The following is a 26416-nucleotide window of genomic DNA, read 5'->3' as shown; positions in this document are numbered from 1 at the left end:
AACAACAAATCAATACATTCAATCAACTTTATTTGTGTGCACCTCCACCTTTAATAATATCTAATCCCACTACGTTTGACTTGGAGCCAGGACAATACCCCAGTATAATCATAGCAGTGAACTGGGCCATTCTCTTCCTGCCATTACAATCAATGGTGAATCAGCCCCCAGTCAGCCCCCCTCCCCTCCTCGCCGCACCAGGACCCCCGCCTCCTGAGACACAAGAGAGTCCTGATTGGCTGCTATTTGCGAGGCCAGAGTCAAAGGGATCAATGGGGTCAAATCACAGGCCAAAGATCGGAAAAGGACTTCCTGCTTCCGAACGTGAGGAAATTTGCGAATCAGTCAGTCATGCAATCCTGAGAGACGTTTAGTGATTTTGTAAAGAAATGGAAATTTGAAAGATGGGTTTTAATGATGTTATGGGGTATTTAAAATTCAAGTCAATTCAATACAATCTCTTGAAAAGCATGGAGAGTAGCAGAGTTACATAATAAATGACATCCATACAATGTACAAAATGCATTAAATTGTATAAGTACAGAAGTTAAGTTGACTTTTTGACCTTAGACATATTTTTGCACTTACTAATGTACTGATAAAATAATGTAAGCTATATTTTGTTAGGAATAATAGGCATAACTGTTAAAACAGATTTTAGTATCATAGTTTTCAGACTATAGGTCGCACTTTTTTGATGGTTTGGGTGGTCCTGCGACTTTTACTCTGGTGTGACTTATATATATAAATGTTCACACTGACAGAGGGCGCTCTAGGCTTGTGTGTCAGTATCTGCTGCTCCTATTACTCCTGTACCACTGTCACTTCACTCTACTGTGCATGTGTCCTGCAGAAAAAGCCACTGTTTTACTGCAAGTAGTGAAATATTCAGCCGAAAATGATAATTGAGCAATAGAAAGAAAGTTTGGAGTGATAAACGAGTGAGAAAGTTGTGATGGACTGATGGAAAACGGTGTTGGAAAACAGTTTCATGGCAACCGGGAGGGTGCATGATGCAACTTTACTGGAAGTCACTGGATGGATCAACAAAGCCTGGACTTCAGAGACAACTGAAACCATCCTGTCGGGATTCAGAAATAATTCTAACTGGAACTGATGCTCAGTCTGACGACAGTTACACAGAAGAGGAAGCGGTGCTCTGTTTACCTCCGGAGGTCGCCAAGTTGCTCAGAAGTGACACCGAGGATGAAGAATTCATTGGATTTAGTGATTTGGAGTGAGATGGAGAGTTTGGTAAACCTGTTCTGTTCATATGTGACATTAACAGTCTGTTGTTCTCTGTTCTATTGTTTTTACTATAACTTGACTTTCAAGATGAAATGTCAAGTCCTGGTCTCTGATTTTATAAAATAAATTTCCCCCCAAAGTGCGACTTATACATGTTTTTTTCTTCTTCATTATGCATTTTTTGGCTGGTATGATGTATACTCCAGAGCGATTTATAGTCCGAAATATGTATATGTATAAATATGGTACTGAACACCAAAAATACAATAACATAGCAAACCATGCTTGATACTGCGGACAGGGGCTGGAATAGTATTACAAAAACATGAAGAAAAATAAGTAGTAGTTTTATCTGGTTGTAATATATTAATGTACATACACTATGATGTTCAGTTACAAGTTAGTAGAGTAACCAGATGCCCATACTTGTCCTAATTTACACAAGACAGTCCCAGTTTTGAGCCTTCTGTCCCTTGTCCCAGCAGATTAATCTACAACCAGTGATTTGTCCCAGTTGTATAAGACATGTCCCAGGTGTTCCTATTTTTGACTCATTTGATCCCCACCAACAGTGAAAAGGGGAATTGTCAAGTGTTTTTGTCTAAATACAGAAAACTGTTTGAAAATTGCCAGATGGCCAAAAACTGCACTCAGTCCCAATGACAGAAGTCCCACACAGATTCACCAGTGAGAGGAGAATGGACGAGTGCATAATAATATTCTTAATAACAATTATACCTATTCACAGGTTTGTTATTACAGACTGACTAGGGATGTAGCACTTACCGAAATATTGTGATATCGTATCTTCAAATAATATCGTGGGCTGTCACAATATATTAAATCACAAGTTCCTTTGCTTAAATGCATAGTTTTATAGTAGCAACAGCTTAAGAACATAGGAAACTACATATCCCATGATTCATTTCAGTGCAGACAACATGAAGAGATATGTTTTTTACTTGAATTCTTGGGATTATGACAAGCAAAAAAAAGTGTCCTATCTACAATTATATCAGCCTTTTCAAAATATCTCAATAAATATTGTACTGTGAAATGCATATTGCGATAATATCGTACTGTGAGATTTGGATATCATTACATCCCTAAGACTGACTCAACCCAGGGGTATCCGAGTTTTTAATTTGAAAATCTGGTCCCCCTAAGCCTAGGACTGGGCCATGTCATATCAGATATAAAACTCTGGTATAATTGTGGTAGATAATATTTAGCTTGATTCATCAGCCGGTTTCATTCTGTGGAAACTGTCTGACCTCTCAGCATTTGAATTTGTTCGCTCGACGGTAGGTAGGTACTTTTTTATTTAACCAATCGCTGCTTTTTCATGACGTATGTAATGTGCTGCTAACGGGGCTAACTGGTATATTAAGCTTTTCCCAAATCCTGTAGGAAGAAGGGCAATAATGTCTTTCCCCTTGATAAACATTCCCTTTGTTCTAGCTTTACATCCTCAATCTTGAGAATCGTTGTCAACACTTCGCTGTTTGGCTGGTGCCCGGATTCGCACTTCCGGAGTTCTTGCAAACCGTCTAGTGTATTCTGATTCCCTGACCTAGTCGTTGAAAAGAAACTGAGAGGAGGCACTAGGTGGCACCAGCCTGGCTAATGAATATTTAATTACTGCTTAGAATTTGCATGCGCACTGCCACTTCGCTCCGTCATATCTCATCCGAGACATGATCTCAAACCCAGAGCGCTGCTCAATGCTCCAGCTAACACCTGGAGCAGTTTAACGAGCAGCTCTGCAGACGCTGCAGACCAGACGAGAGAGTGGAGGAAAAGATGTACTTCAGCTGAGGGAGATGTGTTCTCTGACAGGAGGACAAAGCTCTGTAAAGGAGCGAGCACTAACTTAAGGATCAGAGCAAACATACGGACCGTGTTTTTATTATACAAAGCAGTCATGTGCTCGTCTCTCCTCTTCTTTTCACTGGCCTAGGAATGCAGAGTCTTAAAATATAGGTACACAAAGGTAAACTGTAGCAGGTAATTAAATGTGGAGCTGCAAAACATGCTTGATACTGTGGGCAGGGGCTCGAATAATATTATGTACATGAAGAAACATAAGTAGTAGTTTTATCCTGTTGAAATCCATTAACGTATACACAATAATGTTCAATTACAAGTACCAGATGCCCAAATTTGTCCCGGTTTACCCAAGACAGTCTCAGTTTTGAGCCTTCTGTCCCTTGTCCCAGCAGATTTATCTACAGCCAGTGATTTGTCCCAGTTTTATAAGACATGTCCCAGGTGTCCCTAGAAAAATGAATTCTTTCTGTTTTAAAAAATAAAATATACAGACTATGATAAAAATCCATATTCCCAAATAATGTCTTGTTTTGTGTATTTTAAATTGTAGTTTACAAGTTAGCACGGGGGTAAAAGTAGAGTTATAAAATCTTACGTTTAATGTTATTTATATCTCATATTATTTTAGATAATGTCATCCTGCCCTAGTTGAGCATACACCCACCAACGAAATGGTCACCAGTTCCATCTCCCATCTTCCATCTCAAATCAGACATGTCAAACTCAGGCCCTGCGATATAATTATATTTGTTTGTTTATTATTTATGTATTAGAGCTGGCCCGCTGGATACAGATAGACTATAGAGCAGGGGTCTCCAACTTTTTTCCTCCGATAAGCTACCTTTACAAAACAAAAATGCTGAAGAGCTACTGCTTTAGAAATTCAGGTGATTACAAGAAAGAGAGCAAGCCTTTGGGTACAGTTAGATGTCTGCAAAACTTAAACCACTGTCCATTTATTAGTGCACAAAATTGGGCTTCAAGATTATACATTTACAATGGTAATAGGCATGTAATTAACCATTTTTTTTATTATTCAGCATAATGGTTCAGAAATCTCTTGGTGAGCTACTTGGAAGGAGGTGGAGAGCTACTGGTGGTTTCCGAAATACAGGTTGGAGACTCCTGCTATAGAGACATTATTTATTTAAAGTTTTGTTATTATTTTATATATGCTTGTTCTGGATTCAATGTTTAAGCAAAACTATTATTAAACATTTATTTTAATAAGAAAAGGTTTGTCATTACATATCTCAAAAGAAGAGAAAACATGCAGATGTTGACATTTTTCTATTAATATTTAGTTATTAGACTTAGTCCCAGTTTTTAATTAATGCCCTCTGTAAATTTGAGTTTGACACTTCTGGCCTAAATCCATACATTGATTGGGTCATTTGTCAAGACACTTCAGCCACAGAATTCACTCTGTGTTTACGAAGCTCAGTGCATCTGATGTTAAAGGTCTTATATACACAAAATGCACTGTGGAGCACTTTTTGTTTTGACATCACAACTTGAAACATCTAAGAGAAGAACTCGAAGAAGTCTAAACATGTAGGATTTGTGTGTTAAACATGAATGAAACAAAACACATACCCGGGTCTGTTTGTGATGAGGAAACAACATTATAACAGACCAGAACATAGCGTAAAATGTGCCCTTTAAAAACTGCTAAATCAAAATCAGAACAATATTGCAACCCTGACGAAGGAAGGAAGAATCAACAGTGAAAAATACACACTAATAGCAACAGGATAACAATTCACAAAGAGGAGCAAAAATCTATAAAGCGTATTATTGGCGAGCTAGCAAGGGTAGCGTTTTTTCCCGCTTTTAGTCAATGCGCTGATGTTAGCTCGCAAACATGCACCAGCCCCGCCGTTAAAAGGTCCATATTTGCAGAGGCTCTAGCCCAGACTGCACTGATGCGTCAATTTATTTGTCTGTGCGTGGTGGAGCAAGTGGTCATAGATTTTAAGTGCTCAGTATTTGCAAAAGCTCACAATGCAACAAGAGAATACTGCACTAGGCAAATGCAATATTAGTTAAAGAGTAACTTCGGTCAGGGTACGCCCAATGTCAAAGACGGGGGAAAAAATAGAAGAAAATGTGCAAAGACCAGGTAGAAATAGAGGAGAAAGGGCAAAGGGGCGGAGTTTTGGACATGTGAATGACAGCTGTTTTTGTTTGGTCAAGGATTTGGGCTATTGTCATGGCGATTGACAGCTTAAAGCAAAATAAAGTACTCAAAATGGTGCCTCTTCATGGGTTTCAGGTTACATCCAAAATATTGAGGACTTTTTCCCAATATAAAGACATAATATTGGCAATCGCTATGACAACTGCCCTAATTTCAGCACACAAAAGCATTAAACTAAATGCAATGAAAGACTTGAGAGGTGATTCGTTAAGAGACAAAGGATATTAACGTGGCACTGTGCAACTTTTCTGCCACCTGTTTGTGTCCGTGGAGATGTTATTGCTTTGCCTGGAATGTTCCACAGTATGGCATTAAATCCATCTTCAAAAAGGTAATAAATAAATAAATAAATAAATGAAATAGAAATAGACACAAATAGTTTCACAGTACAAAAAAGTCAAACTCGAATGAATGATAATAAAACAAAAGACTCTTCTTTGAGACAACAGAATGCGATTTTTAACTCTAATTACTTTAATTTAATTAAGTCAGGGGTGTCCAAACTTTTTTCATCAAGGGCCACATTTCTAAACACAGATGAAGCAGAGGGCTGGTCACCGGCCGTAGACTGGTGCTCAATACAGTGAATAATTGAAATATGTGCATGTTTAACACGTTACAATGAGCCATCAGTCTTTATTCATTCTAAAATTCTCAAAACCACAAACTAAATCTTCAATATTAGCTTTATCAAAGTAGATTTTCAAAAAACTTGCAGTAAAAAGTAAATTTTTAATTTATTTAAGGTAATTTGTGCCAAGTCACCTGGAAGTCAGAAGGCCAAGAAAAATTTGTCTGAGGGCCGCATTTGGCCCACGGGCCATAGTTTGGATATGTTTCAATTAAGTACTTTTCATATTACCATATAGTTCTGATTTTGTCCTATTTGTGTTCTGTTTTTCAGTATTGATACTTTTTCATATGAGTATCTATTTTCAATACTAGTTCTAGAATCGATTATCTGATTTTCGCAGCAGCGCTCTTAGGGACAATATTTTCACGGACCGGCGGCGTATAGGAGGAGGTGCGGCCCAAGAAGACACGTAAGAAGTGGCGTACAGTAGGAGGCACTGTCCACGAGGGAGTCACACTTTCATGGCCTGGTAACGGTCTGTGGTCCGGTGGTTGGGGACCCCTGATCTATAGGAATCAGTATTTGAATCTATTTTAAAGGCCGTCTCTTACGGCTCGAGGCCTGTCTCTGACTCCGCATCGCCTTGCACACTACAGGAGAATTTGCCCGAATTAGGCTGCGATTTGCCATGACCCGACACCTACGATAACAGCCAATAAAACAGATGGGCAGATGGAGTGACGGAAACAGACATGCAAGATACAAAGTCAGAACATGGTGAAAATAATTATTACTCACCTCTCGTAAAGTTAGAAATTTAAAGTGCATCATTTCACACATTATCCATAGAATTTGTCACCCAGTCCACAAAATAGCGCTGTGAATCCAGCTCAAAGCATTCATTAAAAGTAAAAAGGCAAGAGTAGTTCCTCACGTGTGTCTGTTTACATCGACATGGTACGTGAATCTGAATGAAGCTGCAGATTAGCGACAGTGACTTTACTTCCTGTGTACTTTATTGCCAACCTTTTATGCATTTACAATTATGCATCTGAAGTATTGCACCACATTTCACAAATAATAATGAAGCAGTTTTGACTTGCATCGAAACGAGAAGTGAACAAAGCAAGTCGTTTTACTGTTGACAGGAAACAGTTGACAGCTTTGGCCTGTTCTATGCACACGTATCCCACTTTAGTCTTTGCGATCAGAGATTTAACCTCTTATAAGACTCTCCTTTTGTCTGTGGTGTGCGCTTTTTGTTGCATGTTTAAAAATCATTTAAGGTCTTAAGTCTATTCCTTAGCATCGGAATTGTGCTTGAAATGTCTGTATCTTCACCGCACGACTGAAGACTAACCAGCTGCCAATCAAACTAAACCAGGATCAGATCAAGGTAAACAACATATTTATTAGCTACTGTCACTCAAAGATCTCATCTGGAGGTGAGTGTGCGGCTAAAGTGAGGGCAAGAACCAATCGGGCACGACTCATTGATTATCACTGTCCACTCTCAATGTCTGTTCCCCTGGGAGTTCATCCACAGATTGAGCCAGACCCGACCTTAAAGGAAATGTGTTACGGACCTTTATGGATGTGTTTGTTTTGAGATGTCTGGAATGATTGTCTGGATCTTGGTCTGGAAGGATTGCACGCTATGGTCTTATACTCATCAGGCTAAGATGGATCTGTGGAGAGATTGCAATAAAAGATGCAGGTTTTTCAAGATAACATTTTGTGCAATACACCCATACCAGAGGTGGGGACTTGCAAGCCAGTGACTTAAATTGGAGTCGGACTTAAGTCAATATTTTTAGGACATGAGACTTCACTTGATAAAATGGTCTAAGACTTTGGACTTGACTATAGTTGACATATGCTGTTCTGAATTTTACAGGAACAAACTGGAACATGTTCCTCCTGCCAGAGTTCTGCATGGGTCCATTTTTGGAGACCCACACCCTCCTGAACCCGTTACCTGCTGGTGCCCGTGATAAATCAGACACATACTAAAAGCATTCTAACTGAAGCATCCATCAGAATACGTATTGAAAAGTTACGACTTCAAGAATACAATCAAGAAATGAAATGAAACGGTTACGCTTTCTTCAGTACGAACACAAATTCACAGACGCAACTCGACTGTCCTCACTTCAGACGTATTATTTACTGAGAAGAAGAAATGTTGATCGAGATCCCAGACTTTTGTGCCACACGCCATGGACTGAACCAGGACTAACTCAGGACTGATTCTAGGACAGATTCCAGGACTGAACCAGGACTGAACTAGGACTAAAACAGGAGTAAACCAGGACACTAAACCAGAACTGAACCAGGACTCACTGTCGGGACAGGTAAGGAGGTCCGCATAGTCTATCAAGTGAACGCAGGTGAAAGGACCGGCGTAGAGCTCCGTGCACATGGAGGTAAGCACAGTTGTCGCCCGATCGCGCTTTGTAGACACCCTGCTCCATGGGCTCGGGGTTCTCCCTCTCTCTTAAGTCCAAGATTAGTCCTGGTTTAGTCCTGATTTAGTCCTGACTCACCCGTGTGTAATCACTACTTGCCCGTAAAATTCCAGAACCTTATAACCCGCCCGTTTCAGCATCTATTTGCCCGCACCCGTCGGGTACCTGACCTGCCAGGACTCCTGCTTCCTGCTTCTGTTTGGTACTTTGGATGGAACTCAAGTACTGTGATACTCAAAAGTACTATACAGTAATATACAGTACAATACAGTAAAATAGAGGGAACTACATAAAACATGATCTTTAAATTTCATGAGAAAATACCTGTTATTAAGCACTTTAAAATCTAAATTCTTCAATAAATACTCCATAAGCATATGACTTTTTAAGTACAATTTCGTTTAAAAAAAAATCATATAAATCTAAGCTCTATTTGAAACTTTGGTTTGAAGTCTTGAAATGACTTGAAGCTCAAAGCTGACAACTTGGACTTGACTTGGACTTATGGGCCACTGACTCGAGACTCGACTTGGACTTGCCTGTCTTTGATTTGGGACTTGAGGTCAAAGACTTGAGACTTACTTTAAGACTTGCAAAACAATGACTTGGTCCCACCGCTGATCCATATATCTTTTTTTTTTTGTTTTTTTTTGTTTTTCATGCCAAAATCTGAATATGAATAAATGAAAAAATATGTAATTTCTCTTCATGTATTGTCGTAATAATTGCAAACATTCAGTGCCTAGTGGAGCATATTCACCATGTTGTATTTTAGATGCCGGGAAATAGCACGAGCGCAGACACCAAAATGCTGTGGTGGGCTTTATGTAAATGTGTTTGAGATGTGTCAGGTGAGACGTGCACCGGTCTGTAGTAGCAGCTTTGGGGTTTGGCTATTTTTAGTGCTATTCTTTGAGGAAAAATACATTACCCTAGATACAGGGTTTTTATGTGATACTGTAGGTGCTCAAGAGATACATAAAATTATCCACCACGCGCTTATTTTTTTTATTTTTTTTCCACTTTCTAAACATGAGCTTATTAAAGGTGCACCGTGTAACCTATTGGTCTGGGGTCTGTCACCTGCATGTTTCTATGGATAAGTCACTGCTCTGCCTAGAATGTTCCACAGTATGACTTTAAACAGCTCTACCTTACATTTATTCAATTACAGGTGGTTTTATAGTTCAAAAACACCTAGAGAAACCAGCATTTTAACTACAAACGGGGTCACCTCCATTGTGAAACATTCTAGACAAGGCAATAACATCTAGACAGAGAAAAACATTTGACCTTTAGCTACTGGCTATAGTTACACAGAAATAGACACGAAAATATTATGATTAAAGTTTTGTTACATATCAGACAAACTGCACGGTCCTTACACTGAATGAAAAAGTAATCGGTCGTCCACTGTTCTTTGAAAACTCGGCACTCTCTTCTGTCAACTTTTCGTACTTTAACATGAGTCATTTTGCTGTCCTTAACTGCACTACAGAACTCCACATACAAAATGTAGCTCGGGATGACTTAGGCAGTCAACGGTTTCCTTTTTTGCCCTTCCTGTGGATCAATCCTGCCCATCGCCTTCGCCTTTCACTATTTTTCAATTCCGTTGGGAAGGGAAACAGTTTGAACAGAGGTTTGCAGTCACACAGATCTGATTCCCTTTTGCATCTATGGAGTTCGCAAACAAATTTCTCGAGCCATTTTCCGCTGTTAGGATCCAACAACCACACAATTACGAGCCCGAATCCCTAAAACTAAAATATGACAATATCAGAATCAGAAACAAAATTGAGATGGTTCAAAAGACTAGAAAAGATCGGCTTTGTCAATAGACGCATTTCACTGGGAAAACAAACATGGCGGTTTGATGCTAAATTTTTCGGAAAATCCTTCTTGATGCGTCTATTAAATAGTTAATTTTTTAAATTTTATTTCATTTCATTTTGTTTCATTTTACAGCCCAGTGCTTTAAAGAATAGTCCAGAGAGGTCAAATGTGCTCACTGCATCTTTTCCGCTTTTCCTCACATAACCGACTCAACTTGATGTTCCAACAAATCCCACCCCTTTGCCCACGGGCCTGAACGCACAATCCTCCAACAACATCACACGGAAATGTCCACCTACGCCTCTCATAGAGATGGAGCATAGAGAGCGAGAAGAATGACCCCAGCGTGACCTTCTCGAGCCCACGAGGCAAGAGTCCGACCATCCGACCGAGCTTTGATATACTTTTACGCTTTTATATCTGTGCGCGTTTGGTAATGTGCTTTTTATGTAGCCATGAATGAAGCTAACAGTGCAATATGGCAGTGGAGTAAAGCAATATCGTAGAAATACTGTTATTTTCTCTGTTATGGAAGCTTTTGTTGGCATATCTCCAAAATGGTATGTTGAAGATCTGTTATAATATTGTTGAAAACTACCACTGCATGACCTCACGAGATGGAACAAAGCATTTTGAGCTTTGTAGATGTAGATTGACTAATAATAAAGTCTTACTCAAATGTGTGAATGAAACAAAACACAACACGGTACGTTTTTGGTGAAGTAACAGCATTATAACATGGCTTAATGCTAGTCAATTTTGTGTATCGTATTTTTCCAAATATAAGTCGCTCCGGAGTATAAATCGCACCAGCCAAAAAATGTGTAATGAAGAAGTAAAAAGCATATATAAGTCGCACTTTTTGGGGGAAATTTATTTTATGAAATCAGAGACCAGGAACCGACATTTCATCTCGAAAGCCAAGTTATAGTAATAATAACAGAACAGTGAACAACAGACTGTTACATATGAACAGTTCTTCAGATAAACTATAACATAAACAACAGAACAGAACAAGTTTACCAAACTCTCCATCTCACTCCAAATCACTAAATCCATTAACATTCTTCATCCTCAGTGTCACTTCTGAGCAACTCCACGACCTCCGGAGGTAAACGGAGCGTCGCTTCCTCTTCTGTGTTGCTGTCATCAGACTCAGCATCAGTTCCAGTTAGAATTATTCCGTTTTTTCTGATTCCCGACAGGATGGTTTCGATTGTCACTGAAGTCCAGGCTTTGTCGATCCATCCAGTGACTTTCATGGTGCATCCTCCCAGTGTCACAAGTTTCTCGCTCAGTCCAAACTTTCTTTCTGCTGCTTGATCATCATTTTCAGCTGAATATTTAACTACTTGCAGCTTGTAATCTGCAAAATATGATTGTCTTTTGGGGGCATTTGTGTTCAGTCTTCTCAGTCATCTTTCAGTTTGTTTAAATTTTTTAATTTTTGGTGCGATCGACTGACATGATACAGACAGAACAGAGGCTCTTTCTGCAGGAGACATGCGCAGTAGAGGGTGAAGTGACAGTGGTACAGGAGCAGCAGATACTGACAAGACTAGAGCCTCTCGCGGCTGTCAGTGTAAAAATTGTAATATATGTTCACACACTGGAGTATAAATCGCAGGACAACCCAAATCATAAAAAAAAGTGCTACTTAAAGTCGGACAAATACGATAATATAGGAACTTTAAAAGAACACATATGGTGCATTCTTGTGGTGTTATTTCCTTTTTAAACATGCTTTTGTTTACTTTAGGATTAGTATTTCACATTTTCTTAATAAAATAAAGTCTGCATTTGTAATATGTATGTTGGTGTTGGAGCTCCCTCAGCTGTCAACAACAGAAAAACATTTAAAAAGTAACTAAACAATTGAAGTTCTTATGCCTCATGAATGCTGTTCTAATAGAGCCTTACACTCGTGAACACAGTTTGACCACAGAATTAGTCCTGTGATGGTTTATGGATTTAAAACTGCACAGGAGAAGTTCAGATATTTACTTGTGACCCAACAATCCTCTACACAAATGTACAACAACTCACCCTTATATAACAGATAAGCCTGTTTCTGTCAATCAAATATCATCTTTGCACTTTTTCCTCATGTTCTCTTGTATATAGCGGTGATATACTGTATTTACATTACGATATTTGTGGTCCAAGTAATTTCCCTTGTGGATCAATGAAGTCTGTCTAAGTCTAAGTCCAACAAATCTGGCCAATATGCAGACTGAGTTCTCAGAAAAGAGAGAGAATTGAAACAAAATACAACTCCAGATGAAGAGAGGACAACTATAACATGGATAAAAGGTCAAAAAATACATTTAGCAAACTGTGTTCTTTACAGTTAATGTAACGCGAAATGTTTTCAGATCTTTTAACCACGTCATAGTTGTTGCCCTTCTCATTTACCCTCCTCAAGTTGTATTTGGGGTGATTCATGCATGTTTGTGTAATCTTCTTTCTCCCGTTTTCAGCGCCACCGGCACACGCCCACTGCTCTGTGCTCACTCCACTCTCCAGTTTTATTTTCTTAATCTCAGATACACATCACAGCCATTTTAGCACGAATGAAAAAATTAATCTGTAGCAGTCGGGGCTGACGTTTGTGATGACGTTTGCAGTGACGTTTTTTCTCTCTTATTAATTGTTTTGGATGAAAGTTGAGATCTTAAGTGTCCAAAACACAACATAGTGACCCACAAAAATCATCATCATTATAACAACAGCAGACAAAAGCAGAGTATGTCTTCTTTGTCTTTCTTTTGTACATTTCAGAGCACTAAGAGAAGGCAGGACTACAGTTTTGTTGCTTAATTAATAAAGCTGTAACAATATCAAAATCTCTCAATACGATATTTTCACGATATACATCTCAGTACGACATTTATTGCGATATTTTGTGGAAGCTTACAAAATTGTGAATATGCTACTTTTTTTCCTTTTAAAAGCCTTGAACAGCCTTTGGTACTGTTATAAAGCGAAGAATTAAGATTTAAAAGTACTTAACAAGTTATTTCTTCATGTACTCCGCACTGACAACACTAAAGGATCATGGTCTATGTAGTTCTCTCTAATTTTTAGCTATTGCTGCAGCATGGCAAGGCAAGGTAAGTTTATTTGTATTGCATAATTTGTACACAAAGTAATTCAACGCACTTTACAGAATAAGAAAGACATTAAAATCACAAAGAAAGACATTAGAATCACCAAAAGTAGTAATTTAAACAAGCACTTGTATTCGATATATTGTGATGGCCCACGATATTATTGTGAGACTTTTGACGATACGATATCACGATATTTCAGTTATTGTTACACCCCTATTAATTAAAGGTCCTATATTACGCAAAATTGACTCTTGTGAGCTTTAACTCTTCCAGACTGACGGTAACGTATATGATACCTGGGAATACGTTCCATAAAACTGCACATAACTTTCCAACCATAAAAGATAGAAACTTACGTTTTTGGAAAGCTGAGACTTGTTAGCCAGGCCGGCGCCACCTAGTGCCTCCGCTCAATTTCATTTCTCTCCAGTGACTAGGTTAGGGATCAAAATACAACAGATTGTTCGCAAAAACCCCGGAAGTACGAGTTTGGGCACCAACCACTCAGCGAAGAGCCATATATTCAGTGTTGTTGACGATTCCGGAGATCAAGGATTTGAAGCTGGAACAAAGAGAATGTTTGGTGAATTTTATCAAGGGGAAAGACGTTATTGTCCTTCTTCTTACAGGATTTGTGAAAAGCTTAATAAACCAGTTAGCCCCGTTAGCGACGCATTACATACGTGACGACCAAATAGCAGTGATTGGTTAAATAAAAAAGTACCTGCCTACCATCGAATGAACGAATCCTAACGTTGTGAGGTCAGTTTCTATGAAGTGAAACGAAGTGAAACCAGCTGATGAATCAGGCTAGAGACTTGCGGCTTTCCAAGCATATTTCCAGCATTATCGCTGTGTGATGACGTAGAGAAAATGAGTGTCCAATAGGAACTTTGTTTTCCGCCAAACTCGTGCTCTCCATCCATTTTGATTGGCCCAAACTTTGCCAAAGAGTGTAGTAAGTCAAGTAACAATAGAAAAAGCCGGGTCTCCCTGCAGACAGATATAAGGAAGTGTCCACCAGCATTCTGACCAGAACTGAGGAGGCAGCTTGGATGAGCTGCGAAACGTATTTCTGCTCTGATCGCTTTTAATACAGCCATATGACACAACTACAGCATGCAGATTCTGCAATAATAAGTTATACTGAAAGGATAAGAAGAATGTTTATCACTTCATTAGGAGGTAAAAAGGGGAGTTTTAATAGCAAAATTAAGAAAAAATCCAGGCGAGGACAAATGTATTAAAATTTCCCTTAGGTCTGTTAGGATTAAATCAACGATTCTTAACCATAAAGCAGTGGCCCAAACTTGGGCCTCAAGCGCCACCTAGAGGGCTGCAAAAAACTGCGTTAACAGCGTTTCACTTGTTAGCTTACTTTACAGACACATTAAATAACTTTTTTAGTCCAGAATCAAAATTTTTTACAATGTTACAATACACTACACAACATTATATATATTTGTCATTATTTTGTAGAGTATTAAAATTAAATGTTTATGCTGTGATGTTGTATGACATGTCCATTTATGCAGACCAGAACTGTTCACGTTTGCTCAATCAGTAGGCCTAACGGTAAACAAACAAACTCACAAAAGACAATGTTCAGCTACAAAAATAAAGTTACAGTGTTATTATTTAATATTTAAAGGGCACTGCGCAACTGCATTGGAAAAATTGGGTATCAAAAAGGTTAAGAACCCCTGGGATAAACCATGTCATCAGAAGAAGACCTAGAGTTGCGTTTTGTTTCATTCATACAACTCCAGGTCTGTTTGTGATGAGGAAACAACATTATAACACAGATCACAAACAGGGTCATATATGTACTTTAAATAAAAAACTACTCATATTTTTAGAATGCAGTCTACATTTTCACTGTTTTGATGATACAATTAAGTGTATTTTTGAAACTGAATGCGCAAGAAGCGGTTTAACAAGTACATGCTGTCAAACACTGAACATAAAAAGATGAAATTACTGTTTTCAGAGGTGGCACAATAGAATAAATCAACCGCTTCTATGCAACAAAACAAATACCAAAAGGACAACAACAAAAGCCTTTCGCGTCATCTCTCTGCACACGCCCACCACCCGCGTCCCGAGTGGTCCTTACCTGATGATGACGTACATAACCAGGAAGTTGCCGACCAGGCCGATGACGCAGACGATCATGTAGACCACCACGATGGTCACCTTGACGCTCGTGGGCAGCAGCATGTCCGTCTCGTTGTAGGGGCTGCTCAGGTTGCTGTGGAAGAGCGAGTCGTTGTACAGCTGCAGGTGGCTCAGCTCCGTCAACAGGAAGTCGTCCGAGAAGTCCATGTTTGGTCGAAGGGGAGGGGCTCAGTTTACCTGGGGGAAAAACAAAACAAAACTTTATTGGCGAGGTGAGTTTATTCGTATGACACAGTTCATTCACATGTGATTCAGAAAGTTTTACAGAATAAGAACGATATTAAAATCACGATACAAATAAAATTAAGACATTATTACATTGTTTGATCCATTCTTCGATCCCATTAAAAGGCGCTGGAGGATTTTATTTATTGTTTAGTTCCAGTCAAATGAAGCTCATCGAGGACACAGGGATAGGGATTAATCTGGAACCAGGATCTTTTTTTTTGATATCTGAGATCTTTTTTTTTTTTTTGTCTATATACGAACCAGGACTAAAACAGGTCTAAACCAGGACTAAACCAGGACTGAAACAGTACTAAACCAGGACTGAGACTGGGACTGAGACCGGGACTGAGACCAGGACTGAGACCGAGATTGAGATCGGGACTGAGATCAGGACCAGTCCAGGACTGAGACCGGGACCAGTCCAGGACTGAGACCAGGACCAGACCGGTACCAGACCGGACTGAGACCGGACTGAGACCGGGACTGAAACCGGGGCTGAGACCGGGACTGAGATTGGGACCAGTCCAGGACTGAGACTGGGACTGAGACCAGGACCAGACCAGGACCAGACTGAGACCAGGACTGAGATCGAGACTGAGAATGGTTTAATCCTGTTAAAGTCCTGGTTCAATCCTGGTTTAGGCCTAGTTTAGGCTTGATTTAGTCCTGTTTAGTCCTGGTTTAGTTCTGGTTCAGTCCAGCATCGCAGTTTAAGTCACGGAAACAGGAAACGTCCACTATCCGTTTTTTTCCATTATTCATTTAAACACAAAATCGAAAACTGAAAAAACAAAACAAAAAAAACAAAACAAAAAAATTGTTATCTGTTCTGGGAGAAAGAAGGCCCCTGATTGGCCTGTTATTAATGTTTCAGCAAAATGAAAACACCAGGATCAAGTAAAACAGGTTAATAAGAACAATTTAAGACCAAATTAACGAGGCTCACTGCAGCAGAACATCTAAACTCCACCTAGAACACGGAAAGCTACGTTTAACCTCAAAAGACGAAGTGCGGCCGACCATGAGGCTTTGAAATTTGTCATTTTTTTATTCCCTTTGGTCGACCATCTGGTAAAAAAGGAACTGTAAAGCTCCTGGACAAGTACAAACGGGTTAGAGATTAATAAAAATCTCAAACCAGTTTATTTTCAGTCAGATGATTCAGGACCAGTTGGTACTCCAAACCCACAAATAAAAACAAACTGAACAGGACATTTATAGAAATTCCGCCAAGACTTTTTCTTTTTTAGCCAAGTCCCCAAATGTAATTTTTAGCGAAATATGCTTCAGCTTTGACATGGGAACTGTCAAAGCCCAACAAGATCCCTGCAGACACCAGCAACACCAGAAATAATCCAGACGAGACTTGAAATTCTGCCGCTCCGCTGTTCTTAACTTGTCCTGGTAATGAGAGCAGATCAGACAGAGGCCAAAACCGCACACTCCATCCATTTGTCTGCGCTCCAGATGATTCAGACAGATTCAGTTTGAGTTGGGCTGATTTTAGTCTGGTGTTACGGGATTAAAGGTGCACTGTGTAACTTTTTGGAGAGGGTCCAGTTATTGCTTTTTCAGTTACAGGAGTAGATCTAACAGTCTGGATGACAGGTTAAAATATTACAGATTTAAAGGGACAGTTCGGAATTTTGGACAAAAGACCTGATTTCCTAGTGAGCCAGAGTGTTGGAGACGTGTGGAGACACTTTTTTAATTATTCCATCCAGTCCTTGTATTTGCAGAGGTCACTGATGCTAGACTAGTGCATGTCAATGGTCATAGTTATCCTGGTCTTACCCACTCCACAAAACACCCGAAGAAAATCTATTATTACGCCAGACTGTCCATGGTTTAGTCCTGGATTAGTCCTGGTGTTAGTTCTGGTTTAGACTTGGTTTAGTCCTGGTTTAGACCTGGTTTAGACCTGGTTTTAGTCCTGATTTTAGTCTTGATTTTCTTCCTGGTTTAGTCCTGGTTTAGTTATGGGTTAGACCTGGTTTTAGTCCTGATTTTAATCCTGGTTTAGTTCTTTTCATCTTGGTTTTAGTCCTGGTTTATTCCTGGTTTTCACCTGGTTTAGTCCTGGTTTTGTCCTGTTTAATCCTGGTTTAGACTTGGTTTTAGTCCTTATTTTAGTCTTGGTTTAGACCTAGTTTAGTCAGGGTTTAGGTCCTTTTAGTTCTTGTTTAGTCCTGATTTTAGTTCTGGTTTAGTCCTGGATTAGTGCTGGTTTATACCTAGTTTAGACCTAGATTTAGTCTTGATTTAGGTCTAGTTTTAGTCTTGATTTTAGTCCTGGTTTAGACCTAGTTTAGTCAGGGTTTAGGCCTGTTTTAATCCTGATTTTAGTTCTGGTTTAGTCCTGATTTTAGTCCTGGTTTAGAGGCACGGCCCATGCAGCACACACAAGGCAAAAACTGTTATTTTTTCTGTTTGCGTGTGTTGCGCCTCACCTATTGAAACCACTGATCATTGTTATAATTGTTTCTAATGTTTCCTTACCAAAAACATCCCTAAAGTTGTGGGTTTTTTTTTCATTAACACACAAATCCTGCATATTTAGGCTGAGTTCTTCCCTCAAACAGAAAACAAAACACAACTCTGGGCATGTTTTCGATGAGTTAACAACAGTAGCTCGTGACTTAAAGCTCACAAGAATCAATTTTGTGTAATATAGGACCTTTAAACCTCCACCTCATAAATTGTAGTCTGCATCCACCCACCTCCACACCAGCAGACTCCATGTGTGGTTGTGAACTCATTACAGCTGCTGCCAGTGAGCTTTTTGTGGGCTAAAAGAAGGGAACCCTGGGGCCAGACTGGAGCTTCCAGCGCTTGTTCAAAACGCCTCCAGAAAATCAAGACGGAACAAAAATTCAAATCAAAAGCTGTAGACTTGGCAAGGCTGTCAAAATTCACAATAAGAAATGGCATTGGGATGTGGTTAGGAGGGTAAACGTATTGGTAAAATGATGTAAGAGTTAAAAGAGAATTTGAAATCAGTGTTAAAAAGTTTTGGTAGGAAATAAAAAAGGGCAGTATCTGATTTTTACTGTGTTAAAATGTGAAAAACAGAACTCCCTCACTTAAAGGTTGTATAGAGGATTTTTTTAAGGGAAGAGAAATACAGCGACAGTCCCAGAATTACTGTTGAAGTGACCTGTCTAGAAGTAATTCAGCGACCGACGCGTCAGTTTTTAGACCCTTCGTCTGCTTCGGTCGCGCCATCGCTGGACGAGATCTCCAAGAATCACCTCAGTTTGGCTTTGCTCCTTTTCCTCTTCTCTTCTTCTTTCAGCGACCTCAAAAACGGACTTTCTTTTGCGGCGAAACGGTCGTGGATTCTCGTCCGCCATCGCCATTTCGCACAAAGTTTGTGCGAAATGCGAGGAAGCGACAGTTCGAAAATGCCTCTAAGAAAAGCTGCGTAAACCACGTAATCCCCCGCGCTCCGACGACTCAGTTACACTAGGGAGTTTGATTGACAACCTAACAGCCAATAGAAAATGAGGCAGCCTCGTTTTCTATTGGCTGATGTTTATCTGGCCTCAACACATCCACAGTTGATAGATTTTCGTTCTTTTTTTTTTGGTCATCATAATTACAAAGCTGCTGCGTCTCTCTCTAATGGTATTTTAATCTTTCACTGACAATTTGAAACTAAAAAAAAATCCTCCATACAACCTTTAACTTTTGCATTCTGAGCATTGTAATTATTTACCACGATGAGTTTATAAGCGCTTTTCACAACACAGCAAAGTGGAGGAGTTTAGAACTTATGGTAAATCTAAAAATAACTAACATGTTAACACACACTCCCTGATAATCAAACATTAAAACGGACAAATTTTGACCTAAAGAGCTGTCAATACAACAGGAACTTTAAGTGGTAGTACCTCCTATTTTATATAACAAAGTAAAATTATTTTTGCCTCTTAGTGCCTCTTTTTGCATGAAAATCAGACTGCTGTGTGCTGTCTGCGTGTCATTATTACTGTATTTTTTGGACTTTATAAGTCACTTTTTTTTTTCATGGTTAATGTAATAATGGAAAATACCTCAAATTGAAGGATTTTCTCAGCAATTGAGGATTAATTACAGCTAATTTATATATTAAAATTTTCACACTGACAGCCATAAGAGGCTCTAGGCTTGTGTGCCAGAGTCTGCTGCTACTATTACTCCTGTACCACTGTCACTTCGCTCTACTGCGCATGTCTCCTGCAGAAAGAGCCTCTGTTTTGCTGCAAGTAGTGAAATATTCAGCTGAAAAACGATAATTGAGCAGCAGAAAGAAAGTTTGGAGTGACCGATAAACTTGTGAGGGACTGACGGAAAGCGGGGATGGAGAACTCAGCTTCTTGGGAACATGGAGGATGCACCATGAAACTTTCCTGGAAGTCACTGGATGGATCGACAAAGCCTGGACTTCAGTGACACTGAAACCATCCTGTCGGGATTCAGAAAGGCCAGAATAATTCAATCTGGAATTGATGCTGAGTCTGACGACAGCTACACAGAAGAGGAAGCAGCGCTCTGTTTACCTCCGGAGGTCACGGAGTTGCTCAGAAGTGACACCGAGGATGAAGAATTGAATGGATTTAGTGATTTGGAGTGAGATGGAGAGTTTGCTAAACTTGTTCTGTTCTGTTGTTTAAGTTATAGTTACCTGAAGAACTGTTCATATGTGACGTTAACAGTCTGTTGTTCTCTGTTCTATTGTTTTTATTATAACTTGCCTTTCAAGATGAAATGTCTGTTCCTGGTCTCTGATTTTATAAAATAAATTTCCCCCAAAAACGTGCAGCCTAAACTCTGGAGCGACTTATAGTCAGAAAAATATGGTAATTGTTTTTATCTGTTGCGAACTAGGAAGCAACTAATGCTTGTGCGCTGTTAGCATGCTAGTTGTTAAGCTTTACCGCAATGGCAAAACTCTATTCAGGTTGTGAAAAGCTCTTCTAAACTCATCGTGGTGAATAATTCGGATGCTCAGAATGCAGAAGGTAAGTGAGGAGTAACTTTCAAATGAACTAATTCAAATTCTTTTTCACATATCTTTTGATCTGTGACCTTTTGCAGTTTCTCAAATTTGTTTGCAGATAAATTTCAGAACAGAAGTATTCTCAAAAAAACAAACCTTGAAATTTTTGTCATTGAAGCAAAAGTAAATTCATGTGCGACAGTCGCTCTGCACTGCAAAAAACTAAATCTAGTCAAGGTAAGATGACTTGAATTTAAAAAGTTTTATCATGTCAAGTTGAATCGACTCAAATAAAGCAAAATGTTCTTAATTTAAGTGATTTGAATTTACCTAGATTTTTTTTTTTTTTCCCTGTGTGTGATCAGACTCTTGTAATAAGTTGTGTTTGAGATTATGATTCAAAATGTCTGTGTATACGCAGTGCAGATTTCAGAGTTTACATCTTTAAAGGGCTCCTCTCATCCCCACACTCCTCTCTCTGTTTCTCCTCTGCCTCTCTTTGTTTCTCTCCCTCCACTTTCTCTCCTTCTCTGTCTCTCTCTCTTCTCTGTTTCTCCATCGCCTTCCATCAAGTGTCTCCTCTCTCTGTGTCCTTCCCTGCCTCCTCTCTCCTTCCTGTTCTCTCTGTTCCTCCTCTTCTCCCTCTCCTGCTCTCTCCATCTCTCCCTCTTTCCTTTCAACTCACTGTCTCTCTCCCCTCTCTCCCCTCTCTTTCTCCTCCTTCTCTCTTTGCCTCCTCGATCTCTCCACCTCTCTTTCTCCCACCTCTCACTCTCTCCTTCCTTTCTCTCTCCCTTCTTCTCTCTTATTTCTCTTTCTGTCCCTTCTCTCTCTCTCTCACCCTCCTTTCTTTCCCCCTCCAGCTTTCCTCCTCTCTTTCTAACTCATCTCTCTCCGCCTTCTCTCTGCTCTCCCTTCCTTCACTCTCTTTCTCACACTCTGTCTCCTCCTCTTTCCGTGTCTTTCTTTTCCCTCCCCGTCCATCTCTCCTCTCTGTATTCTCCCTCTCTCCCTTCTTCCTCTCGCTCCTCTTTCTCTCCACCTCTCTCTTCTCCCTCTGTCCCTGCTCCTCTCTCTCTAATTCATCTTTCTCCCTCTTCCCTCCCTCTTTCCCCCCTCTTTCTCTTCTCTCTCCATCCATCTCTCCACGTTTCTCTCCATTTCTCCTCTCTGTCTTCCTCCTCTCTCTCTTATTCCTCTTTCTCCCTCTTCCCTCTCTGCTCTCTCTCCCTTCTTTCTCTCACTCTGTCTCCTCCACTTTCTGTCTCTCCTTTCTCTCCCCGTCCATCTCTGTTCCTCTTTCTCCTCTCTCTCTTCTCCCTCTCTTCCTTCTCCTCTCTCTTTTCTTCCTCTCTCTTTCTCTCCCTCTCTCACATTAATGATGAATATTCATCAGAGCTGTACCGCAGTGCTGCTGTGTGTGCTCCCTCAGGTTGGTACAACGCACACACACACACACACACACACACACACAGACGAACACAAGCACACACACACATATACACACACACACACACAGACGTACACAAGCACACACACACATATACACGCATGCAGACGTACACACACAGACACACACACGCGCACACACCTATACGCAAACATGTACGCACACACACAGATGTACACAAACACACATACATGCAAAGACACGCAAACACACACACCCAGACACACTAACATACATGCACAAACACACAAAAACACACATGCACACACACACATACATGCACACACACACACACATACATGCACAGACACACACACATATACAGCCAGACACACAAACATACATGCACAAACACACACACACGCACAGACACACAAACACACAGACGTACACAAACACAGACACACCCCGACACACACACCCAGACACACAAACATACATCCACAGACACACACACACATACATGCACAGACGTACACACACATTCACACACACACACACATACACACACACACACACACACATGCACAGACACACACACATCCATGCACAGACACACAAAAACACATGCACAGACACACACACACACATGCACAGACACACACACATATACAGCCAGACACACACACATACATGCACAAACACACACATGCACAGACACACACACATCCATGCACAAACACACACATGCACAGACACACACACATACATGCACAAACACACACATGCACAGACACACACACATCCATGCACAGACACACACACACATGCACAGACACACACACATATACAGCCAGACACACACACATACATGCACAAACACACGGACATACACAAACACACACACACCCCGACACACACGCACACACCCCGACACATACACATACATCCACGGACACACACACATACATGCACAGATGCTCACACACACATTCACACACACGCACACACACATGCACACACAGACACACACATGTATGCACAGACGTACACACACATACACAGATGCTCACACACACGCATACACATACACACACATACACACACATATGCACAGACACACACGGCGACAGTAGCTCAGTTGGTGGAACATTTGTCTAATGATTCGAAGGTTGGCAGTTCGAATCCCACTCTCATCATTGTTTGACCCACAGATGATTGTGTCATTGTGCCCTTGGGCAAGACACTTAACCCACCTCACCTCGTGTCTAAATGTGTATGAATGTGTGAGTGAACGGCTGAGTGGTTCCTTGTTGTAAAGTGTTTTGAGTGCCTTGAAGGTGGAAAAGCGCTGTATAATAATGTGACCTTTTACCATACATACACACACACACACACATACTGTATATACACACGCACACACACACACACACACACACACACACACACACAATACAACTTCAGGTGAGTAAATGGTGAGGGCAAACAATTTTTGACCTCAAATGCTGCTTATGCAATATATCTGTACTGGGGCAAGATACATTTCACTCACATACATGAAGTATAGTATAGTATAGGACCTTTGACCCATATCTGAACTAAAAAAACAAAACAAATAAAATTAATTAATAAAAAATACATTATTATTATTATTATTATTATTATTATAATAATAATAATAATAATAATAATAATAATAATAATAATAATAATAATAAAATGTCATGATTGTGTCCTCATAAAGCCGGCAGGTCCCTAAAAGATCTAGTGAACAAATTTCAGGCCGCACAATGTGATAAATATCTGTCTCCTCGCCCGCTCTAGCTCTGCTCCTTTTTTTAACATCGTCTTTTGATAAATTATACAAGCGGATATTAGAATTTAAAGAGGAGGGACGAGCTTGACTACAGTGTTACCAGGAAAAGGTAAAACACTGTGTCTCTAAGTGATTGTTATTTATGACAATGCACAATGTATTTTACAGCTTTAGTCATCATTAAAGGGCTTGTGTAGTTCTTCTCTCAAACTGAAAACAGGTAATACAGGAAGTGCTCCACCGTGTTTTTAAACTCCATGCACCTTCACTAGAATCATTTGGATAATTTAAGCCTTGGAATTGCCGATCTCTGCTGAGGTAAAAGGAGCTGTTAACATGAAAACTTCCACTTAATGACATCATACGGTGGAACAGAGCTGACCCAAAATCAGAACTGCACAAACGCAATGAAAAAGTTGTGTACCTCGGGCTGGGCATTATGGCAATATGCCGGAAACTTTTTTTTTTTTTTTTTTTTTGCACATACTGGACAATTTTACTGTTCTGTGCATGTATCCTGTTGGAGATGGTTCATGTGAAACTTTTCAGAGATTATAAATCTGCAGGTCATGTGCACAGACCTTATAGCAGTGCGGGTCTGTTTTGGTAATACAGTAATACCATATACCCCGGTAAAATCCTGAGAAGGTTTAACGGTATCAAAATTTGGATACCGCCCAACCCTACTAGGGATGTAAACAATATCAAAAACTCTTGGTATGATATTATCACGATATGCATCTCACGGTGCGACATTTATTGCGATATTTTGGAGAGGTTGATATAATTGTAGATAGGACACTTTTTTGCTTTTAAAATACCTTGACAAGATTTTGGTGTGAATTATTTCCGTCATAATCCCAAGAATTCAAGTAAAAAACATTTCTCTTCATGCTGTCTGCGCTGAAATGAATCATGGGATATGTAGTTTCCTATGTTCATAAGCTGTTGCTACTATAAACCATGCATTTAAGCAAAGGAACTTGTGATTCGATATTTTGTGATGGTCCACGATATTATTGTGAGAACTTTGACGATACGATATCACAATATTTCGGTTAGTGTTACATCCCTAGTGATCTTGTGTCATCAAAAGTCTCAAAATAATATTGTGGACCATCACAATATACCAAATTACAAGTCTCTTTGCTTAAATTAAGAATTATGGTGCAGCACTAGCTTATATAGCTTGAAAATATTGCGTAAATATCGTAAGAGATGTGGATATTGTTACATCCCTAATCAAGAGCCTCCCCACCATATCGTGAGCTTTCCTACGATATCACAATAAATATCGTACCTTGAGGTTCATACCGTGACAATATCGTATCGTGAGACTTGGATATCGTTACACACCTAGGTATCACGATATTTCGGTTATTGTTACATCCCTATTACTTGCACAATAACGCTGTTTTTTAAATAAGAAGGTCAGGAGAAAATTTGTTTCATAATCCCTGTTTTTATGATTTAGCAATTTTTCAAAATGTCGATTATAAAAAACACAAATTAATCGAATTAATTTGCCTAATTGCCCAGCGCTGTGTGTACCCGCGCTTTGCAACTAAAAATCACACGAATATTTGGAACAGGATCTCATTTTCTGAAAGATCATAGCTCATCTTTTTCTTTGACATTTTAAAAAAAAAGGATTATTATATTGATTAACAGTGATTCACCACAAGAATCAGCTCAGAAGCAGAGAAGGCAACATCAGACGTGGCTTTGTGCACAAAAATCATATTTGCCATATTATTAATTGTTTTTTAATTAGCCGCTTATTATTGTAGTGCGACGTTTTATTTAGAGTCTGCATCATTTCAAAGAGCGCACTCCCACTCTCCGTCTGAACCATTTTAAACAAATCTTCTAACCTTGATCATTTCTCTCTGTGATTAGTTCGTAGTTAAATAAGTTCTCACATTAGCTTCAGTCGTATAGATACATCTAAAAGAGACCGTCTTTTCAACAGCTCTTTGTAAGAATGCAACCAATATCCATCGCCCACTAGGCCTGTAATGGTAAACAATAACTTAATTTATCATACGGTAACTTTTAACGAGCTCGATAACTTTTCTGGCCAGCCTGAGTGAGGTTAACAAGAAGTCACAACACCGTCAGAGCACCAAAACAGTTCATCGCTGTGTGACAAAACACGTCAAGGTGCCAAATCAACACGAGTGAGTGGGACAAGTCTCAGCGATCACGTGTCAAATACAGCGAGCTCGTAAACGATGAGAAGAAATGGCTCAAACCCCAGCAGCCGACTTAAATCCATACCCATCGACAAAACTCGAACAGAACTCGAAATCCACTGAAATCCCACAAGACACCGACATGATACCAGACAGGACAGCGGCCCTTTCTGCAGGAGACATGCGCAGAAATCCCTGTACAGAAAGTAGACGAAGTGAGGATCCAGGCTCTGTATTATGAATATGATTTGATTTTCTGATGGGCACAATAACCAAATAGGATCCTGTGTTGAGGGTTAATACGAACACTTCAAGACCAAAATGGCGAGGCTCACAGCAGCAGCCACAGAGAGAAGAGC

General features: G+C 39.8%; 1 protein-coding gene across 2 annotated transcripts in view; it reads right to left on the bottom strand.

The window, feature by feature from the left end:
• The window catches only part of oprl1 (opiate receptor-like 1), a 187641-nt gene extending 172047 nt beyond the window's left edge, over positions 1 to 15594 (bottom strand). For both annotated transcript variants that reach the window (XM_020928430.2, XM_055166402.1), the window contains exon 1: positions 15386 to 15594. In XM_020928430.2, the coding sequence (XP_020784089.1) occupies positions 15386 to 15594 (209 nt within the window). The remainder of the gene's footprint in view (positions 1 to 15385) is intronic.
• Between the last annotated feature and the right edge of the window lie 10822 nt (positions 15595 to 26416).

Source organism: Boleophthalmus pectinirostris, unplaced genomic scaffold (genome assembly GCF_026225935.1).
Source record: "Boleophthalmus pectinirostris isolate CB_2022bp ecotype Guang Dong unplaced genomic scaffold, ASM2622593v1 HiC_scaffold_8, whole genome shotgun sequence".
Classification (NCBI taxonomy): Eukaryota; Metazoa; Chordata; class Actinopteri; order Gobiiformes; family Gobiidae; genus Boleophthalmus; species Boleophthalmus pectinirostris.
Note: the sequence above shows the minus strand (reverse complement) of the source record. Positions and strands in the feature narration are given on the sequence as shown.